The 17,665-nt window shown below is 43.2% G+C and overlaps 2 protein-coding genes across 3 annotated transcripts in view; both read right to left on the bottom strand.

Annotated features, from left to right (window-relative positions):
- Positions 1-3,346, bottom strand: part of LOC103259965 (butyrophilin subfamily 2 member A1-like) — a 12,472-nt gene extending 9,126 nt beyond the window's left edge. The window contains exons 1-3 of one of the 2 annotated variants that reach the window (XM_008057615.2): positions 3,175-3,346; positions 2,596-2,719; positions 1,493-1,840 (exon numbers count right to left, since the gene is read on the bottom strand). In XM_008057615.2, the coding sequence (XP_008055806.1) occupies positions 1,493-1,840; positions 2,596-2,674 (427 nt within the window). In that variant the 5' untranslated portion in view covers positions 2,675-2,719; positions 3,175-3,346. Of the gene's footprint in view, positions 1-1,492; positions 1,890-2,595; positions 2,720-3,174 lie in introns of those variants that run through there. The other variant, XM_021712106.1, reaches the window with a different exon arrangement.
- A 3,755-nt stretch (positions 3,347-7,101) lies between these two features.
- Positions 7,102-16,471, bottom strand: LOC103259964 (butyrophilin subfamily 3 member A1-like). The gene is given in 11 exon segments (XM_021712103.1): positions 7,102-8,109; positions 8,112-8,809; positions 10,316-10,342; positions 11,023-11,049; positions 11,805-11,831; positions 11,922-11,942; positions 12,103-12,303; positions 13,922-14,200; positions 15,591-15,938; positions 16,202-16,294; positions 16,419-16,471. Coding segments are annotated over 10 exon segments (1,755 nt in total). The 5' UTR covers positions 16,287-16,294; positions 16,419-16,471; the 3' UTR covers positions 7,102-8,067.
- Positions 16,472-17,665: the final 1,194 nt, after the last annotated feature.

The following is a 17,665-nucleotide window of genomic DNA, read 5'->3' as shown; positions in this document are numbered from 1 at the left end:
AAGGAAGGAAGGAAGGAAGGAAGGAAGGAAGGAAGGAAGGAAGGAAGGAAGGAAAAGAGGCAGCGAAGGAACACTGAAACAGGTAGAAGGGGAGGAAGAATGATATAAAGGAATAAAAAATCTTGATATAAGAGAACACCAGGAGACCAATATACCAAATAAATGGTGGGATCTCTAAGATAAAAGGATCACATTGCACACCCTAATGATCTTTCCCCATCAAGGGGAATGGTTAAAAGGACTCAGCCACAAGCAGCCAGCAACCATTGCCTTGCTAGACTCTGGTGTGACCATGTGCTCTTTGAGCTATGACTGTCACCACGCTTCCTGACTTTGGCCCCCTCAGTGCAATGACACACTCACAGCCACCACAGCCCTGACCTGCTGGACTCAGGTGATCCTTCCACCTCAGCCTTCCAAGTAGCCACAACTACAGGCGTGCACCACCATACTCGGCTAATTTTTTGATTTATTGTAGAGATGAGGTCTTGCCAAGTTGCCCAGGCTAGTCTCGAACTCGTGGGCTCAGGCAACCCTCTCACCTGAGCCTCCCAATGTGCTGGGATTATAGGCATGAGCCATTGCACCTGGCCTAGTCATTTTAACAAACTCTTAGTCATCCCAATGTAAATGGACTTCTATGCTGAAGCCTTGCCAATGTCTTCTTGGCAAAATTTCCACTATTTTCTCTGTGGGGTCACCAGGCTTCATACATAATTTTGTCTCTGTACTTAAGTCTTTCTTGCTTTAATAAACCATCTAGTTATGTATCAGTCATTTTCCCTGTAATCAGTATTTGAGAAAAGGGAAAAATATTAGGACTAATACTTATTTTTTATTTTATTTTATTTAAACTGAGGTGGGAAGATCACTTGAGGTCAGGAGTTCAAAGCTGCAGTGAGCTATGATAGCACCACAGTACTCCAGCTTGGGCAACAGAGCAAGAATTGGTCTTTTTTTTTTAATTTAGTTTTTGTAGAGATGAAGTCTTGCTTAAATTGCCCAGATTGGTCTCAAACTCCTGGGCTCAAATAATCCTCCCACCTCGGCCTCCCAAAGTGCTGAAATTACAAGTGTAAGCCACCACACCAAGCCTAATATTTCTTAAATAAAGAGATGGCCACATGTCATAGTTCTCTGGGGAGTTCTTGTTTATTCCAGTTGTGCTGGGACAATTGTTGACAATGCTTACTCTCATTCTCAAAACTGCAGTTTTAAAGATAAAGTCGGCATAAGAATTCTCTTCAGGGATTAACCATTTTCCTCTGTCCATGGGCCACAGCTGTGTTCTGTGTGTTCTTCTCAAGAAGTGATGCCCACAGCTTAGCAGGGTACTTACTCATGAGGCCCTTGGGCAGGAGGAAGCCACCCTCCTATGAAAAGAAAATTTCAGGCAAAAATCTGTTGGTTTGCAAAGGGCTTGAGGTTAGCAGAAAAACTTTCCCCAATGTCACACTGTGAAAAAGTACCTAAGCAAAATGAAGTGACCTACCTGCCACCATGAGGCGTGTGATGGCCTCATCATAGAACCTGCCTTCTTGGAAGTAACAGCGGTAGATGCCATTCTCCTGGGCTGTGATGTTGTGAATGACCAGGGCCACGCTGCCCCTGCTGATGTCTTTGCTCACAAAGGTGGTTCTTCCTCGGTACTCCTCCATCTGCTCCTCTGTTCTCTCTCTCCCATCCTTATACACGAACACCGCAGGGGAGAACTGAGACCGGAACCATCGCACCTCCATGTCCTCAGCATTTTTCTCAGGTGACAGGTGGCAGTGTAATGTGATGTTTTCTCCCACCATGGCCAGGATGGGATCAGCTGGCCCCACAACAGTAAACTGGGCTGTTCAACAAAGGGGTAGAATCAGACATGGACTGCAGTCGTCAAACATCTAAGACAGGAAACAAAACAGATATTCCAGGGTCTAGATATACTTTCCAAGATCATTAGGGACTTCCTAGGCTGAGAATTCAAAGGACCAGTAGCTATAGCTGTTCAGCAGCGTCCCTGGGAGCAGTAGCTATAGAGGCTGCTACTGCTTCATGAACAAAATTTTGGGGAGCTCACCCTGAGCACACTCTATAGACCCTGTGTCCCCGACGACTTTTTCCTCTATTCCCAAATCTAGCACCATGCCTGCGTGTAATATAAACTTCAGCTGTCCAATAAGTTATCTCTCCACTAGCTAGCCCAATCGAAATGAGCTGTACATATAAAATCGACACAAGGTTTTGGAGATTTAAAATTTTTAAATGATAAATGTCTCATTGATAATATTTTGCATTAACTAAACATTTAAATGTTAATGCTTAATTATTTCGGTGAAACAAAATACGTTGCTAACATTTATTTCATGTTTGTTTTACCTTTTAAAATAGATGAAAATTAATTTTTAAAAATTTGCTATTTCTGCCTCTTGCCTTTGTGGTTCTCATTGTATTTCTTTTGGACAGCACTGGTATACATCCCATGAACATACTCAGAATGAAAGGATGTGTCAACATCCCTGCAGTCCTTCTTCCCACTTACTCTTTGCAGACTGAAGTGTGGATGCTGCTTTGTGATAGTTGATAGGAGCAAGAGGTGTACATCCCTACCTGAGGCTGGTGGAAACAGGCTGAGCAGGAGAAGAAGGGAGGCTGGCAGGGAGAAGTGCAATGGAGCAGCTGGCTCCATAAGTAACAGGGAAGGAGTCACCCAGGACAGGCAGGGATCAGAGGCCTAGGGATACAGAGGAGGAGAATCAGCCTAGGACACGGCCACACAATGCTGGTCGAGTTTATTCTTTCCTGTCAACCATGTGGGTCTCATCAGGGTGAAACTTGTCTTGGGCAGCCCCCTTTTTTCCAAAGTTCAGCTATCTCCTTATAGAGGGATTCACTAAACATTCCATGAAATAAACCACTGATGCAACGATCAAGCAGCAGTTTTCCGCCCTTCTCGTTTCATTTCTCCGGCCAGAGTCCATTTTCTTCAGTTGTCACATCCCCACCCTCCTTCCCCTCCCTCCTCCCCGTGACGCAGGCCTGGCGACCCGAGATAAAGCCAGGCATGGCCGCCCCTTTCTACGGTGGGCTTCCACTCTTGCAGGGACTCCTCTCTAGTCCAAGGCATATTCGGTTTCCCCGTCTACCGCCCCCACCCCGGAGCCGCAGCGCTTCCCCTCCCTTTCCTACCTTAGAGTTAACCTTTTTTTTTTCTCCTCTGACTCTCAAATGACGATTTTCCTGTCGGCCCTCTTCTTTTCAACCTGTTCAAGGGCACAGCTTCCACTAGAGAACGAACTCTCTTGAAAAGCGAGAGGAATCCTTTTCTTCACCTTCCATTTGTCGCAATGTATCCAGCTGAGGAACCCAGGGATCTTGCATCTGTTCCACAGGGTATCCACAAAGTCCTAAGATTGCCACTAAATGGTATAGAGCCTAGGATTGGTCAGCTGTGGGTCAGGCAGCCAATGGAGTCCACGATTCTTTTTTCTCACCAGTTACTAGGTAGAATACAAGGAAACAGTTTTTTAAAAAAAACAAAACGTAAGGAGCAAATAGCCTTTTGAACCTGAGTCTGTTTTATTTCCCTTTTCTCTGCTCAGAAGCAAGATCCTTTTTTCTTTCTTCTTTTTTGCAAAACCTTGAGATTCTCCGAGGTTTGTGTCCTGCTAACCTCTGTGTGTATAAGTCTGCATGTGAAAATTGACTTTGCTGGGATGGAGAGAAAGGAGGTAAACATAAGCAGCCTTCTTTCGAAAGCCAAAGGAATTTTCTTCAAGTTGGTGGGGGCACAAGATGGAAGTGAACAGACTTTCTACTAATAGTTGGCCTTCAGCTTCTGCCAGTAGATGGTCTGGTCAGGTCCAACCACCACCCCCAACCACACACCCTCACACACACATAATTTCCTTTCCCCCTAAACATAGCCTCTGCTTTACAGACTACAGTTCTGTGATTGTACAGATGTCTTCCTATCTTCCAGCACAATCTTCCCAAAGCCCAGTTCTCAATATTATCCTAAAGTTGTCTAAATGCTTACTCTGGAGGCCTCCAAGTAACTTCTGATTCAATCCAGTACTTTGCAGTTAATATACCAGCAATGACTCTACGGTTGCTTTACATGGCACTATTTGCACCCCCTGTGGCTAGCACTCTTTTTCCTATGCCATTTCCTTCATCTAAATTGTTCCTTCCATTTCTGCCCCGTGAAATCCTGCCCTAGCTGCATGTTCACTTCCTCTAAGAACAATTCCGCAATTCTGGATATTCCTAATTTGAAGTGTTCTGGCACCCAAAGCTTTTGCTACTCCTATATTCTATCTGTATCATTGTTATTTAAGTATCAACACTGCCTTTCCAGTGGCTAGAGTATCTGCTCTTCAGGAGAGATATCTGGAAGATGTGATTCTTCTCTCCATCCAGGGTCCAGCCCTAAGCTCTGCACTCAGTTGTTGTTCAAAGCCTGAGTGAGGGTAAGGTTGTTCCCAGACCAGCATGGCCCAGTTCATGGAATCATCTGGCACCAGAGACTGAGAGAGAGAGAGAGAGAGAGAGAGAGAGAGAGACAGATGGCAGGAGGATCAAGCCTCCCACAGTGGAGCGTTTTAGCACTGAGAAGAAGGATCAAACCCAGAATCCTTTTCCAAAGCATATTCCTTCTCTGCTCTGCAGAGAGATCTTTCATGAGAATAAGCTAAAGAAAGCCCTTAGAACTGCTTTTTTAATTGTACTGACACTCGAACCATCTCTTTTTCTTACAGCAGCCTCACCCATACCTGATGCTTCTGGAATATAAATTTAAAATGAGTTGAGTGGCTAATGAGGGTAAAAACAGTAAGTATAGGATCACTCCACTTAGGACTGGGCAGCTTTTGGTTATGGACAGAAGCGGGGACTGTAAGAGTCCTAGAGCCTTGCTATCCAAGCTGATATCTGGCTTCCAGTTGTTGTTTTGTTGTTGTTGTTGTTGTTGTTGTTGTTTTTAATGTGAAGAAATGAGACCCAGGTCTTCTGAAGCAGCTTGGGCCTGAAGCATCAAGCTAAGCCAGGCCTTAACCCCTGCCAAACTGACCTTAGCCAAAAGAAAGCATATATGTTACTAGCAGGAGGTCAGTCAATTGCCCATGAGGTAGCTTAGCAGGAAACCTGGTTCTATTGGGGAGTGCCATGTTAGATAGTGAAAACCTGACCCTTCATTCACTGACTGGAATAAACACGGAGGATGGTCACTTCAGCATGGCTCTCTATGAGCTTGGTTTGTCTGCCGGTACTTGAAGAACTAGGACACAGAGTAAACACTGATCTTCTTTTGCTTTGCAAGTGAACTCCAATCTTTAAAGGCAACTTCAGTGTGTCTTTTCCTTTGAGTCACCTCCAGCCATAGAGTCCTCCCAGGTGTAGCCCAGTCATCTTGACACAGAAAAACCAGTCCTAGTCTTCCCTGTTCAAATTTCAGATTTCTGACTCACAGAATCAATCAGTATAGTACAAGGGTTGTGTCAACTGCTAGTTTTTAGGACTGCAGTAATATTAACCAGAATATTTACCTTGTCTCAAGAGAACAAATTTCACAGAACACAATACAGATAATAAAAGGATCTCAAAGGAAGCAGTGATGAGAAAATTGCCCAAACTCTTTCCAGCTTGAAGCTTCCTCTCTGCACATCTGCTTTGGTCTTCTGTTTCTGCAGTTCACCTTCCCTTCTTCTTCTGGACCACACTGAGTGGAAGATGTCTTTCCATAGCTGCCATCCACACTCACTATAGGTGTTATGAGTCACATGTCATTTGAAGGTCCTCTGGCCTAGCTTGGATCAGATGTCCATCCCAGACCCAGGCCATGTGGTGAGGCAGCAGAACCATGTGACATGAATAGGTACTGGAAGACAGAAAGTCACTACTGTGAAATGAATGAGGTAGAGAGAGGATAGACAGATCTTAATGGGGATTTACTAAATTCACAGAAACAGAGCCCTTAGAATAGATACTGTTGCTGCCCCAACCCATATTATCCTTGCCTATCACAGTGCACCAACAACTGAGGCAATTTCTTGCAAGGATAACAACTTCTCACCTTTGGTGTCTGTGTCTCCTCTCCTGGACCTGAGAGCTTTCTCTAACACTGGTGATATTTGCTTTTTTGTAGATATACAACATAACCTCAAAGTGCATGAGAAAGATTAGAGAAGAGGATATGTGTCTCAGGCTCCCCAGCTTTTATGAAGATTCTGAGGTATATGCCACAGTTTCATATTGTGTGTTAGAGAGTCCTAAGTGGAATTGAGCAAGGTTGTCCACATGAAACTGACTCATTAATAAATGTTTATACCATTTATCACTTAATTGGTTTTCTCCTTTCTGTGTCTCACTTTATTTCTACAGTGGTGTTTCCTGAAATCACTTCTCATATAAGTGTGGTAGGCTAAATAATGCTCCCCCTATACCCTCTCAATAGTGTTCACTGTGAAACTGGTAAATATGATATAAAACATGGCAAAATGAATCTTACACATAGAATTAAGATTATTCATCTTAACATAAAGAGATTATACTAAATTTTCTTGTTGGGCTCAATCTAATCACAGGAATCCTTAAAGTAGAAGGTAGAAGAATCAGAGAGTTGCAATGGAAGAAGAACTAGGGGAAATCAGACTGAGAGGGTCTCAACCCACTGTTTCTGCTTTGAAGATGGAGAAAGGGAGCTAGGAACCAGGGTGAGGCAGTCTCTAGAGGTGAGCATAACCTTTAGCTAACAACCAGGAAGAAACTAGGACTTTAGTTCTATAACTGAATGCTTCCAACAGTCTGAATAAGCAAGGAAATAGGATCTTCCCTAGACCTCCAGAAAGGAACACAGCCTGCAAACATCTTCATTTTAGACCAGTGAGATTCTTGTTGGACTTCTGACCTACAGAACTGAGGGATAATACATTTGTGTTGTTTTAAGCATCTAAGCTTGTGGTAATTCATGATGGCAACAATAGAAAACTCATACAAGAAGGTTTTTGTGCAAATGTTGCCATGAGGTAAACTGTGAAACTGTGATAGGTGGAGCAGGTGTGTAGATGACTGTACCGAGTAGACTTTTCTGAGACTAGAAAAAGCCAAGCTGAAGAGGACAGCTTATGAACAAATTTATTAACAAGTATAACTTGACAACCACATGCTAGGTAGAGGTAATACAATAGTGAACAATAGTAGTGATGATAATGAGGAGGAGTTTTCCTCTAGCATGCATCAGTTGATAGGGATATTGGTGTAACACCAACTGTTAATCAGGATGGATATACCCCTTTCCTGGAGATGAGTTCTATAGTGTGATTAAAAGGTTTCCCATAGTTCTTTTAGCATCCTTCATCCAAATTTCTTATTTCACAGACAATTTTTAGTGTGTTAGCAATGCTTTCTGGAAACCTTGAATGTGGGAAGATGGGTTCTGGTTTCATGATCACTTATCACATTTATAGGGTAGAAACATCAATCACTAAGAGTTTAACTTCTAGTCCCTTCGTCAGTCCTCGGTGATGTAGATACACTGAGATTATTTCCTGGACCAAGACAGCCTGAAAAGTCAATCCAAAGCAGTGCTGGGTCTAAATCTCTGATAATCCACTGGAAAGAAGTCAAGGGAGTATCACCTCCACCACCACCTACAATGATGCCTACCATGGAGCTGCCTTAGGAAGGGAACATCAGGGTTGCCTTCTCTTGGGGAAAATCAGGCTAGAACAGAAGAATGAACAAATGGTTGGGAACTGAGGATGAACCTTTCCCAGCTGGTTAACTTACTATATGAGTTATGAAGTTACTTAATGTTGTCCTGTCTCAGCTTTCACAGCATCAAAATGGACACTCCCATGGGTGTCATGAGGATTACATGAGGGAAATCCACCTAAAACACTGAGCACAGCATCTAATGCATTTTAAATGTTAGCTATTATTGTTTAGTTCTCAGTTCTGTCCTTTACTAGTCATTTCAAATATGGAAGTTAGATCATTTTCTACCCCTCAGTTTTCATATCTGTATTAAGGGGATAATAAAGTAATACCAAATTCCAAGAACCATCTTATGGAATAATTGAATTAATGCCAGTAAAGTGCTTCATTGTGTGCATGTAGCTTTATGGGTGTGATTGGTTGCTCTGGAGGGGAAGGCCCTCAACTCCAGGCTGGGGAGGGAGAAGCAAAGACATTACTTCAGCCTGAGGCTGCCCATTTTCATTTGCTAAACCCGGGGTCATTGGGTTCTCCTGGGAAGGATGAGGAACTAGGTCGGGAACAAGGAATCTCCCCACTTCTTTGGCTGCTGGACAAATGGTTAGGGCAGTGGGCTCTAAAGTTAAAATTCTGAAAACAGGGAACAGAGGCTCAGAGAAGGAGGTATGCAGGAAGGTGTAGATATGAGATCCATCCATGGCATTGTAGAATGAGACCTCTCCAGTCTCATAGTCCAGGAAGACCCCCACTCTCCTAGGGGGCTCAGCAAGAGTCAGTTTTGTCCTGGGGTCAGTCAGAGCCCGGTACTTATTCCCATCAGATAGCCCCATAGTCCAGAATCCATGCTCAGATGTCATTTTGACCCAACCTTTTCTCTGTATATTCTTACTACACACCCCGATATGCCACTCTTTCCGGTCCCCCACCTCTACCTCCCAGAAATGTCGCCCTGAAGTGAAGCTCTCATAACCAAGCACACAGTAATGCCAGTCAAATCTCTCAGGGACATCTGGAAGATCTTGTCTTTCCTCTGCTCTCAGGAGACTCCGTCGGTCCTCAGAGACAATAAGAATGGGGTTTGCTGTGTCTGGATCCAGAATCACATCCGCTGCAGAGAATTTGAGAATAGGTCTGTGAGGTCAGCCCTTTATTCTGAACTTCAGAGCTTCAGCATGGAAGGTCTGGGCCTTTCCAAGGAGGCCTGTGTCCACTGCCTGGCATCCCTAGCTTGCCCTGAATGTGACTCTCTCATTAATATCATGACACAAAGTGCCAGGGATCTTGCATCCAGTGAGGAATAGAAAAGTAAAAGGATAGAGTCAAGATCTGCCTAGCCGGATATCTTGAAGCTGCCTCAGGAAGCAACCTTTTTCTTGTTTCCTTCCCCAGATTGGCTCTGCCCACTTGTGTTTTATAGTCATAGATTTCATCTTCAATTATCACTCTACCATTCGTGAGCCGAGTGGGTTTTTTTTTTCTTAGTGCATAATTCCATGCATCTAAGTTATGTAACATCGTTGAGCCTTATCTGAAGCATTTCTTTATGTAAAAAAGGAGAGTAAAAGTACTAATCTTTGGGGTGAATTAGACAGTAATGTAATTTGCTCATCCTGGGAAAGCTCACATGGGAAGCACGTGATGTTATAAAAGCTGCCAGGACTCCTTTGTGCTAGACTTTATATGCCCCCAGATCCATTCTCCACACTTCACTTTTCTCCACCCTCTCTGGGTCCTAGGAATCTGTCCTCTATGGGCAGTGTCACTGGGCTCTCTTGCCCTCTGGTTTTCTCTTGGGTTTGGCTAGTGGGAGTCTCTGGTAGAAGATTGGAGGGAGAAAGAAAAGAGAGGCACAACGATGAATGTCCCTTCTTCCTTTCTGCCACTATCAGTTGGTGTTGCTCTACCAAAGGTCTTACTCTTCTCAGGCAGCCTGCCTCTGAGCTACAGCTTCTCCTGTATTCCAGTAACTGCTCTTCTCTCTATCCCTTCAAGCCAAAGGGTGGAAAGAGCTCCCCACTGTTGTGAGTCTTGGAGCACTGAACATTCCTGTCTTGCTTTTCCTTAACCCCACTCTCTGCAATAACCCCCTTCAACCACCAGTTTTGGATACTCCATCTCTTTCTTGGTAGGTTTCTGAACAAAGCATATTCATTGCCTCCATTAGTCTTCACTTCAACCCACCAAAATATAAATTACAATCAGCATTTTAAAATGTAGAAACCACAGCTCAGAAAAACTAAATCCTCTGAGGATACACAGAGGCAGTAGGTGACATATTAAGACCAGGAAAGGTAAAGTTCTTTGAGCAGGCACTGTCTTCTCTCCTTGGCATTTCTCATCCTTACTATCCCTCTAGTATAATTCAGTCTATATCTCCCTCAACTCAATTCCACATTCTATGCCACTTCCTTCCCATGAAGGTCTGTGGAAGCCCAAAAGAACAATTCTCCCTGGTTCCCTGGGTTGAGCACAACTTTCAGACTGGGATTTAAGGTGCCCATCTAAAACTCACCTAGTCATGGAGAATTTTCTTTCTGAAATCTTAAGAATTGGAGAAGAAAAGGGGATTATGGTCCCTCAGGCTGTTGGCTTAGGAACCATACGATTTACTCACCAGCTTGGAACAGGGCCACTTTCCATTCTGAAAGGAAGAAGATACAATGAAGAAACAAGTTCATGTTCTTGTTCGTCCCAATCTCTTTCTCCTCATTAAGTCTTTTCTCTCCTTCTCCTCGGAGTCTCTTCCAGTGTCTAGCTCTGTTCCTCTATAGCTCTGATGGATCAGAAGTGGCAACTTCTAAAATATGGTGGGTTCCATTCCCTCTGACAAGAGGGGTGCGTGGGTGCCAGTAGAGTCAGGGCTCTCTCAAAGGATCCAGAAAAGCACAAGTAAATCCCCACAGAAATTGAGCCTTTGGGTTAGATCTGATTATTCCAACTGATAATTTTTTTTTTTTTTTGAATTGGAGTCTCACTCTGTCGCCCAGACTGGAGTGCAGTGGCCACTCCCGGCCACCGCAGCCTCGACCTGCTGGGCTCCGGTGATCCTTCTGCCTCAGCCTTCCGAGTAGCGGGAATTACAGGCGTGCACCCGGCTAATTTTTTGATTTATTGTAGAGAGGAGGTCTCGCCTGCCCAGGCGAGTCTCGAACCCGCAGGCTCAGACAATCCACTCACCTCAGCCTCCCAAAGGCGCAGGATTACAGGCTGAGCCACCGAACCTGGCTCAAACTGAGAATATTAATGGATCACAGCAAAGAAAAGATTGCAATGTTCAGGGTACATGTCCCTGGATACTCAGACAACATCAGGGTCACTCACCAGCATAGGCCTGAGACTTCTCCCCACCTACAATGAAAGAAAGGTAGAGATATCACCTGAACTCTGCCATGTCTTAATTGTCCCCTTTCCCTTTTTTTTTTCACCCAGCTTTTCTTTCTTTTTACCCTCCCACCCTTTCTTTCCTACCATTTCCCTCTGCAGGTTCAATTCTCTCTTTCTCTCTCCTCCTTAATATCAAATTTGGGGACATCAATAAAATGCTAGTGACATGGTAGGCACTTTGTGAATACCTTCCCAATGGAGTCCAGTCAATCTATTTTGTATATATCTATTCTCCTCTTCTGGGTGTAGATGTCACCATGTCTATATGTGTATGTATGTACATACAGGACCCATCTATCTCATTCTGTATCATTTCTTATCTTCTTCTGAAAATAATCTGGAAAACTCAAAGAGAAATTTCAGGGATGATCACCAGCTGAGCCACTGTAATTGCTCCTGCTTTTGATACACACTTCTCCTCTCCCTCTTTTCTGATTTCCTTGTTAATCTATTACCTTCTCTTCCTCTTTTCTTCTCAAGAATCTATCGACTATGTGCAGTAACCAGTGAGGTTCCTGCCACAGAGAAGGGACCTCACTCCCTCTTCCCCCTTTTCTTTCAAGTCTGTGCCTTGCAGGACTCAAGAGTTTGTTTTCTTTCCCTGAACAAATGGATCTAGAATCATTTCCCAACCCTGGTCAAAGAGTTAAAAGCTAAAAAAATATCCAAGCAGAGAGACTCATAGATTCAAATTCAGAGACCATGTCAGAGCTACTTACGAGTCATGTACTGGATTTTTCTCCACTCTGCAATGGAATGAATAGGAAAGATACATCAAGGCACTTAAAGCAGGACTAGGAAGACATGCCTGGGTTTCTGGGGGAATGGAGACTTACTGAGTTCTTCTTGGAGCTTCTCTGGAAAATAAGCAGAAAAAAATAATTAGCTGTTATAGGAGAGGAGGTTTTCTTAAAAAATAAATCTTAAAAATGATCTAGTACTGGGGTAAGGATGGAGTTTGGTGTTTGGTCTGGCAACTATAAATCAAAGGCTTAGACTCCCTGAAGGGTTAGATACCTTTTAGACTTTGTTCATTCTCCTTTGTACGCCATGCCATTTCTCTCATTTCTTGCTCTCTCATTTTCTTTCTCAAGAGAATCTTGTTTTCCTTCTGTTGTCTCCACAAGAAATAACCAGCCCCTGTGAGAAGCAGCAGCAAGATGGGCAGAGTCCCTGCCAGGGCCTTGATCCAATGCTGGGCATTACTGAAGAAAGAGTCTGCAAAGGGACAGATTGAGTAAGTGGTAGTGGCCAGCATGTGCTGTGTCTCCCCAGCCTGCAGCACCCTGAGTTTTAACTGTTTCCCCAAGACAGGGGCAGGAAATCTATCTCATGTGGTTAAATAAACTTTCTCTTCCTGAAGACTCATAGGTCTTTTGGTGAAACTCTGGAAAACCCTTGCTGTAACCTTCTACTATTACTTGTCTTGAGATGTCTGCCTCTTATATGGAAAGTGAGTGACTTGAGCAGAGTTATACACATTTGTCTTTGCTTTTAATTTTCCAATAGGTAATATGCTCATATAGTTTTTAAAAATTCATATATAAAAAGTTATTCAAGTCTCTCATGCACTCAGTCTTCCCTCTCCCTCCCTTCATTTATTAGCTTCTCCTTAATCAGCTCAATACGAAGGTTAGCAATGTGAACTTTGGAGTCAGAGGGCCAGGGTTCAAATGCTGACCTCTCCACATGACTAACAATGTAACCCTGGACTATTACTTAACTTCTCTGTTCCTACTACCCTAATCTGTAAAATGAGGGTAAGGATAGTATCTACCTCCTGGGTTGGAAGGATTAAATTAATACTTATAAAATGCCTGACATACAGTGTTATAAAATGTTTTGTTAAATTTTAAAAATATACGTACAAATATATTCTTATTTTTTCTCTTATTGACACTAAAGATAGCATTCTTTAAACATTGCTCTGTGTCTTGCTCTTTCTGTGTAAAGTATATCTTGGAGACATTTCCATATTAGTATAGAGAGAACTATCTCTGTTTTCTTGCACCTCTGACTGGTATTCCCTTGTATGGAAGTACCCCAGCAGTGCATATTTGCACATTTTCTAATCTTGTGCAGTCATAATGAACACTATAAGAAATAAACTTTTACTGGATCATCTCACAAAATGCAAGTTTATCTGTCAGATAAATTCCCAGGAATAAAATTTTGGATCAACAAATAGGTAGTTTAGATAGATATTGCTAATAATAATCTCCAATAGAGGTTATGCCAATATACATAAAAAATACTACAAATTACACTAGAAAATGTCCAAGAGTTACCGCTTCCCTGTATTCCTCAACCACAATGTGTTATCAATCAATTCAGTTTTGTTTTTGTTTTATTTTTTTTCAAATATCAGAAGTGAAGAATGTTTTAATTTTTATTTCTCTAATGAGTGAGAAAGAGTGAACTTTTGTGGATTATTATCTTTTCTGTTAATTAAAAATTCATATCCTTTGCTAATTTTTTTACTAGGCTGTTTTAAATCTTATATTTTAAGAAGATTAGCTCCTTTGCTAAGATTTGAATTGTAAATACTATTTTGCCATTTGACTTTGCTTAGGATTTATCTTAATTATTTCCCTCCGCCCTCAAGTTCCCATTGGCTGTCACAGTATCTGGGCGGACAGAAAGGTTCAGTAAATATTTGTGGCATAAACAGTTTTACAGGGGAGAGAAATTTCTCAGGTGTAAAGAGGAGGCTCCAGGTCCCTATTCTGGGCTTTATCATCACTGCAGAAACCTAGGTCAACAGCAGAAACTCACACATCTTCCTTCAATAGCCATAACTCAGCTCGGTATACCTGGGGCTTAGCACAGTACTGACCTGCGATGGAAATGCTGGCTGTCTTTTCCTGGCCAAGGAGGGAATTTCTGATGGTACAGGACACTCCCTCTCCGGAGCCTCTCATGATCACAGACGATACTACTGCATACAGGCCCACTCTGTCTACAGCCACAGGTGCTGCCACAGCCGGGATGTTCTCTCCTTTGGCATCTCTCCACTGTATTTGGGGCTGAGGGTACCAGCCTGTGGACTTGCACTCCAGGTGGATTCCTTCATCTTCATAGCTCTTCACTTCAACATGAAGATCAGAACCCAGTGCTGTGGAAGGATAAATCAGTCTAAATTCTTGTGAGCCTCCTGCATCAGTGAAGGCCTCAACAGGAATCCATGGAAAATCATATTTGATAATTCAAGGAGGATTTCATTCAAGAACTGTTTATAAAGGTGTGGTCGTGATGATGGGAAAACTACAAGGGTTAGTGAAGAGCCCCTGAGCCATTAACAGTGGGACTATTTCATTCATCCTTAAACCTAAAGGGAGGAGAAGAGGGAGTTCCTTTGAAGGCCTAAGGGAAGAAAGTCATGTACTGAGGGCTTTCTTGGGAGGATCTGTGACTTTTGACAAGGAAATAAAACAATCCTGAGGGGAGCCTGTAGTGTGAGAGGCAGGGTGAAAGTATTCACACCTCTCTCTCTTTCCTCCTTCCATTATTTGCTATAGCTCCCATCATCCAAACCCAACTAGAAACCACAGGGCAAAGGATTGCCCTGAGAAAAAGAAAAGCAGCCTCCAACATCTGAAAACTAGTATCAGTTTTCTGTGTCCTCCTGTTGAACATAAGGAATTTTACAGATACAGACATCAGACAGTGGCACTTTGTGACTGTGATGGATTATGAAAAACAAACCACACCATAACTGTGTCTGAACATACAAAAAAATGAACATTTTCCAAATCACATAAACATTTTCCAAATCACAACAACGACCACACATACCCCATCTGCAATGAGGGATTATTGCTCCAATTATATATATATAGTTTCACCCTAGTCTGTTTCCTCCTACAGAAGATTTATTAGAACTCTCAGTCACAGTATTAACCCACCATCCATGTTTTTGATAGCATAGAAAGCACTTCTACAAACCCTCCCTAACACAAGCCCAGATTCTATACTAAGTCTTCTCTAACATCTTCTTACCAAGACACCCCACAGATTCCCATGGTGTGTATTCTTGGTCTCTGTAGCAAGCTCGTTCCACCATAGTATGTTCAGGGGGTCACTGGCTGAAGAATATCGGCAGGAAGTACCGTCCCTTTGCTTAGCCTCTCAGGATCCATGGTAGTGTCCGTCTAGTATGGCCACAGAAGCCATCTAGTACACAACTAAACCAAAAGGACTATGTACCATTAACTGAAGGGATCATTTCTTATCCTTTCCACCCTTTCTTCTTCAAGTTTCTTTTTATACCACTGGTGGCTAGAGAGAGGGAGTTCTTTACTTAAGCATGTAGGGTACAGGAAAAATTCTTTCTGAAGAGAAACCTGTCTCTTTTTCAAGAATCTCAGATAAGTTAATGTGTAAGGCACTGCAGGCAATTCCTAGTGACCAGCCAGGAGTGCTCTGAAGTGCCTTTGGAGCAGGGACTCTAATCTATACCAGGTCCCATGGAGGAATGAGCTCAGAAACAAAACCCAGAGGCTCACCTGCAACCTTCAGCTCCACCAGGGCTTTCTCATAGAAGTTGCCATCTTGAAAATAACACAGGTAGTTTCCACTGTCAGAGGCTCTGACGTTGTATATTCGGAGAACAGCCTTCCCTGCAGTGATGCCATCTCGTAGAATCAAAGTTCTCCCTCGATACTCTGTGCTCAGTTTGTCTTCCATTTCCTTTCCATCTTCATACATGTTCACTACCTGCCTAAGGCTGGAACTCACCCACCTTAGCTCCATGGTCTCTGCATTCATCGATGGGGACAGGTGACAGGGCAGATCAGCATCTTCACCTACCATGGCCAGGATGGGCCCAGGGGGTCCATGCACGGCAAACTGAGCTGATCGGCACAAGGAGGGAAGCTCCATCAGACAGTGTCAGAGGTGAGGCCATGAGAGGAAGGGTACTTCCCAGGCAGGGAAGGTGAGGTGTGGAGAATCTAGAGAGGAGCATGCCTAACAGAAGCACCGTTTGTCTCTTAATGAAATGTGAACCCTCAGTTTGGGATGGGACTTCCAGGTATGGGAAGGAGTGAAAAGTTCTAAGTGGGCTTTGATAGGTAATTGTCTGCTTCAGACACACAAAAGAAGAATCATTTCCTACCTGAGCAAGGAGTGAGCGGATGGACCAAAACATGGTAGACAAGGAAGGTGTGCAGAAAGAAGGTCAAGAAACATGCCATTTTCATTTTGATGCCTATCAAGAGATGCCAGAACGGGCAGGGCAGACACTGTGGCCTGAAAAAAGATACAGAATTCCACATTGAAATATTCACTTCCCCAGGGCTAACTCCAGTGTGGTGACTCATGAAGAGCTTCACTCTGCCAAAAATGTCTACCCTCAAGTCTCTTACTCTTTGAGTGCCAACATGAAAAATCACCCAGAAAGACATATATATGTTCAATATACATATGTTAGCCCACCAGGGAATCCTTGACTCTACTCTTTGAAAATAGCATCCTATCATTTCCCCACACTTCCTCTAGTACAGCCAGGTACAAGCCTTAGTCATCCCCATCTGATTAAGGCTAGACCCTTATCACTGGGCTCCCTGGTTTTACCTGTGTCCACCTCTGTGAGTATGTAACACTGTGGACTCCTCTAGGTCCCAGCTCTCACCCATTGCCTTGGTCAACTCATGGCCTATTAGACTCTGGGCAGGATCCAGGCAGACTGCCTGGTGGAGGCTCTGGAGTCAGTGAGGTGCTGAATCTACTACTGCTTAATCACCAGGCTAGTGAACAGGAGAGCTGGGAATAAGATCAGATCTTTCCCATTTTCTTTCTTCCCTTAATTGAGTCATTCAATAAATATTTCCTGAGCACCCACAATTGGCCAGGCCCACTATGTTAGGAGTTAGGGATAAAAAGAAGGCAGAAAATAGGTTAAACTTCTATGATTCCCAAACTCTGTAATCTCAGTCATGTGACAAAACATATTTGAACTTTGGTCACTCATAAAATATTGTGAAATATGAAATTTAGAGTGTGCACAAATGGCCCAGCAATTCCACTTTCTGGTGTCTATTCCAGCAAAGTACTTGAGTGGATGCAGAGAAAAGTATGTATGAGGATGACACTCAGTATTATTTTTTAAAAGTTGTAACTAACCCAACCAAACACCCACAAGAGACTAGTTAGAGGAATGATGATTCATCATTGAGGAATTCAATATAGCAGTTAACAAGAGTGATTTATTATCACTAGCTTGGATAATCCAGATATACTGAGTGACCAGAAGTACATTGCAGAACTATACTAAGGGTTCTGTTAAAAAACAAACATGGCTGGGTGCCGTGGCTCAAGCCTGTAATACCAGCCCTTTGGGAGATTGAAGGGAAATGATTGCTTGAGTTCAGGGGTTCAAGATCAGCCTGGGCAACTTGGCGAGTCCTTGTCTCTATAATAAATCAAAAAATTAGCCGGACATGGTAGAATGCGCCTGTAATTCCAGCTGCTTGGAAGGTTGAGGCAGGAGGATCACCTGAGCCTAACAGGTAGGGACTGCGATGACTATGAGCATGCCACTGCACTCCAGCCTGGGTGACCGAGTAAGACTCCAACTAAA

Source organism: Carlito syrichta, unplaced genomic scaffold (assembly GCF_000164805.1).
Source record: "Carlito syrichta isolate Samal-C Ts95f unplaced genomic scaffold, Tarsius_syrichta-2.0.1 Scaffold303073, whole genome shotgun sequence".
Classification (NCBI taxonomy): domain Eukaryota; kingdom Metazoa; phylum Chordata; class Mammalia; order Primates; family Tarsiidae; genus Carlito; species Carlito syrichta.
Note: the sequence above shows the minus strand (reverse complement) of the source record. Positions and strands in the feature narration are given on the sequence as shown.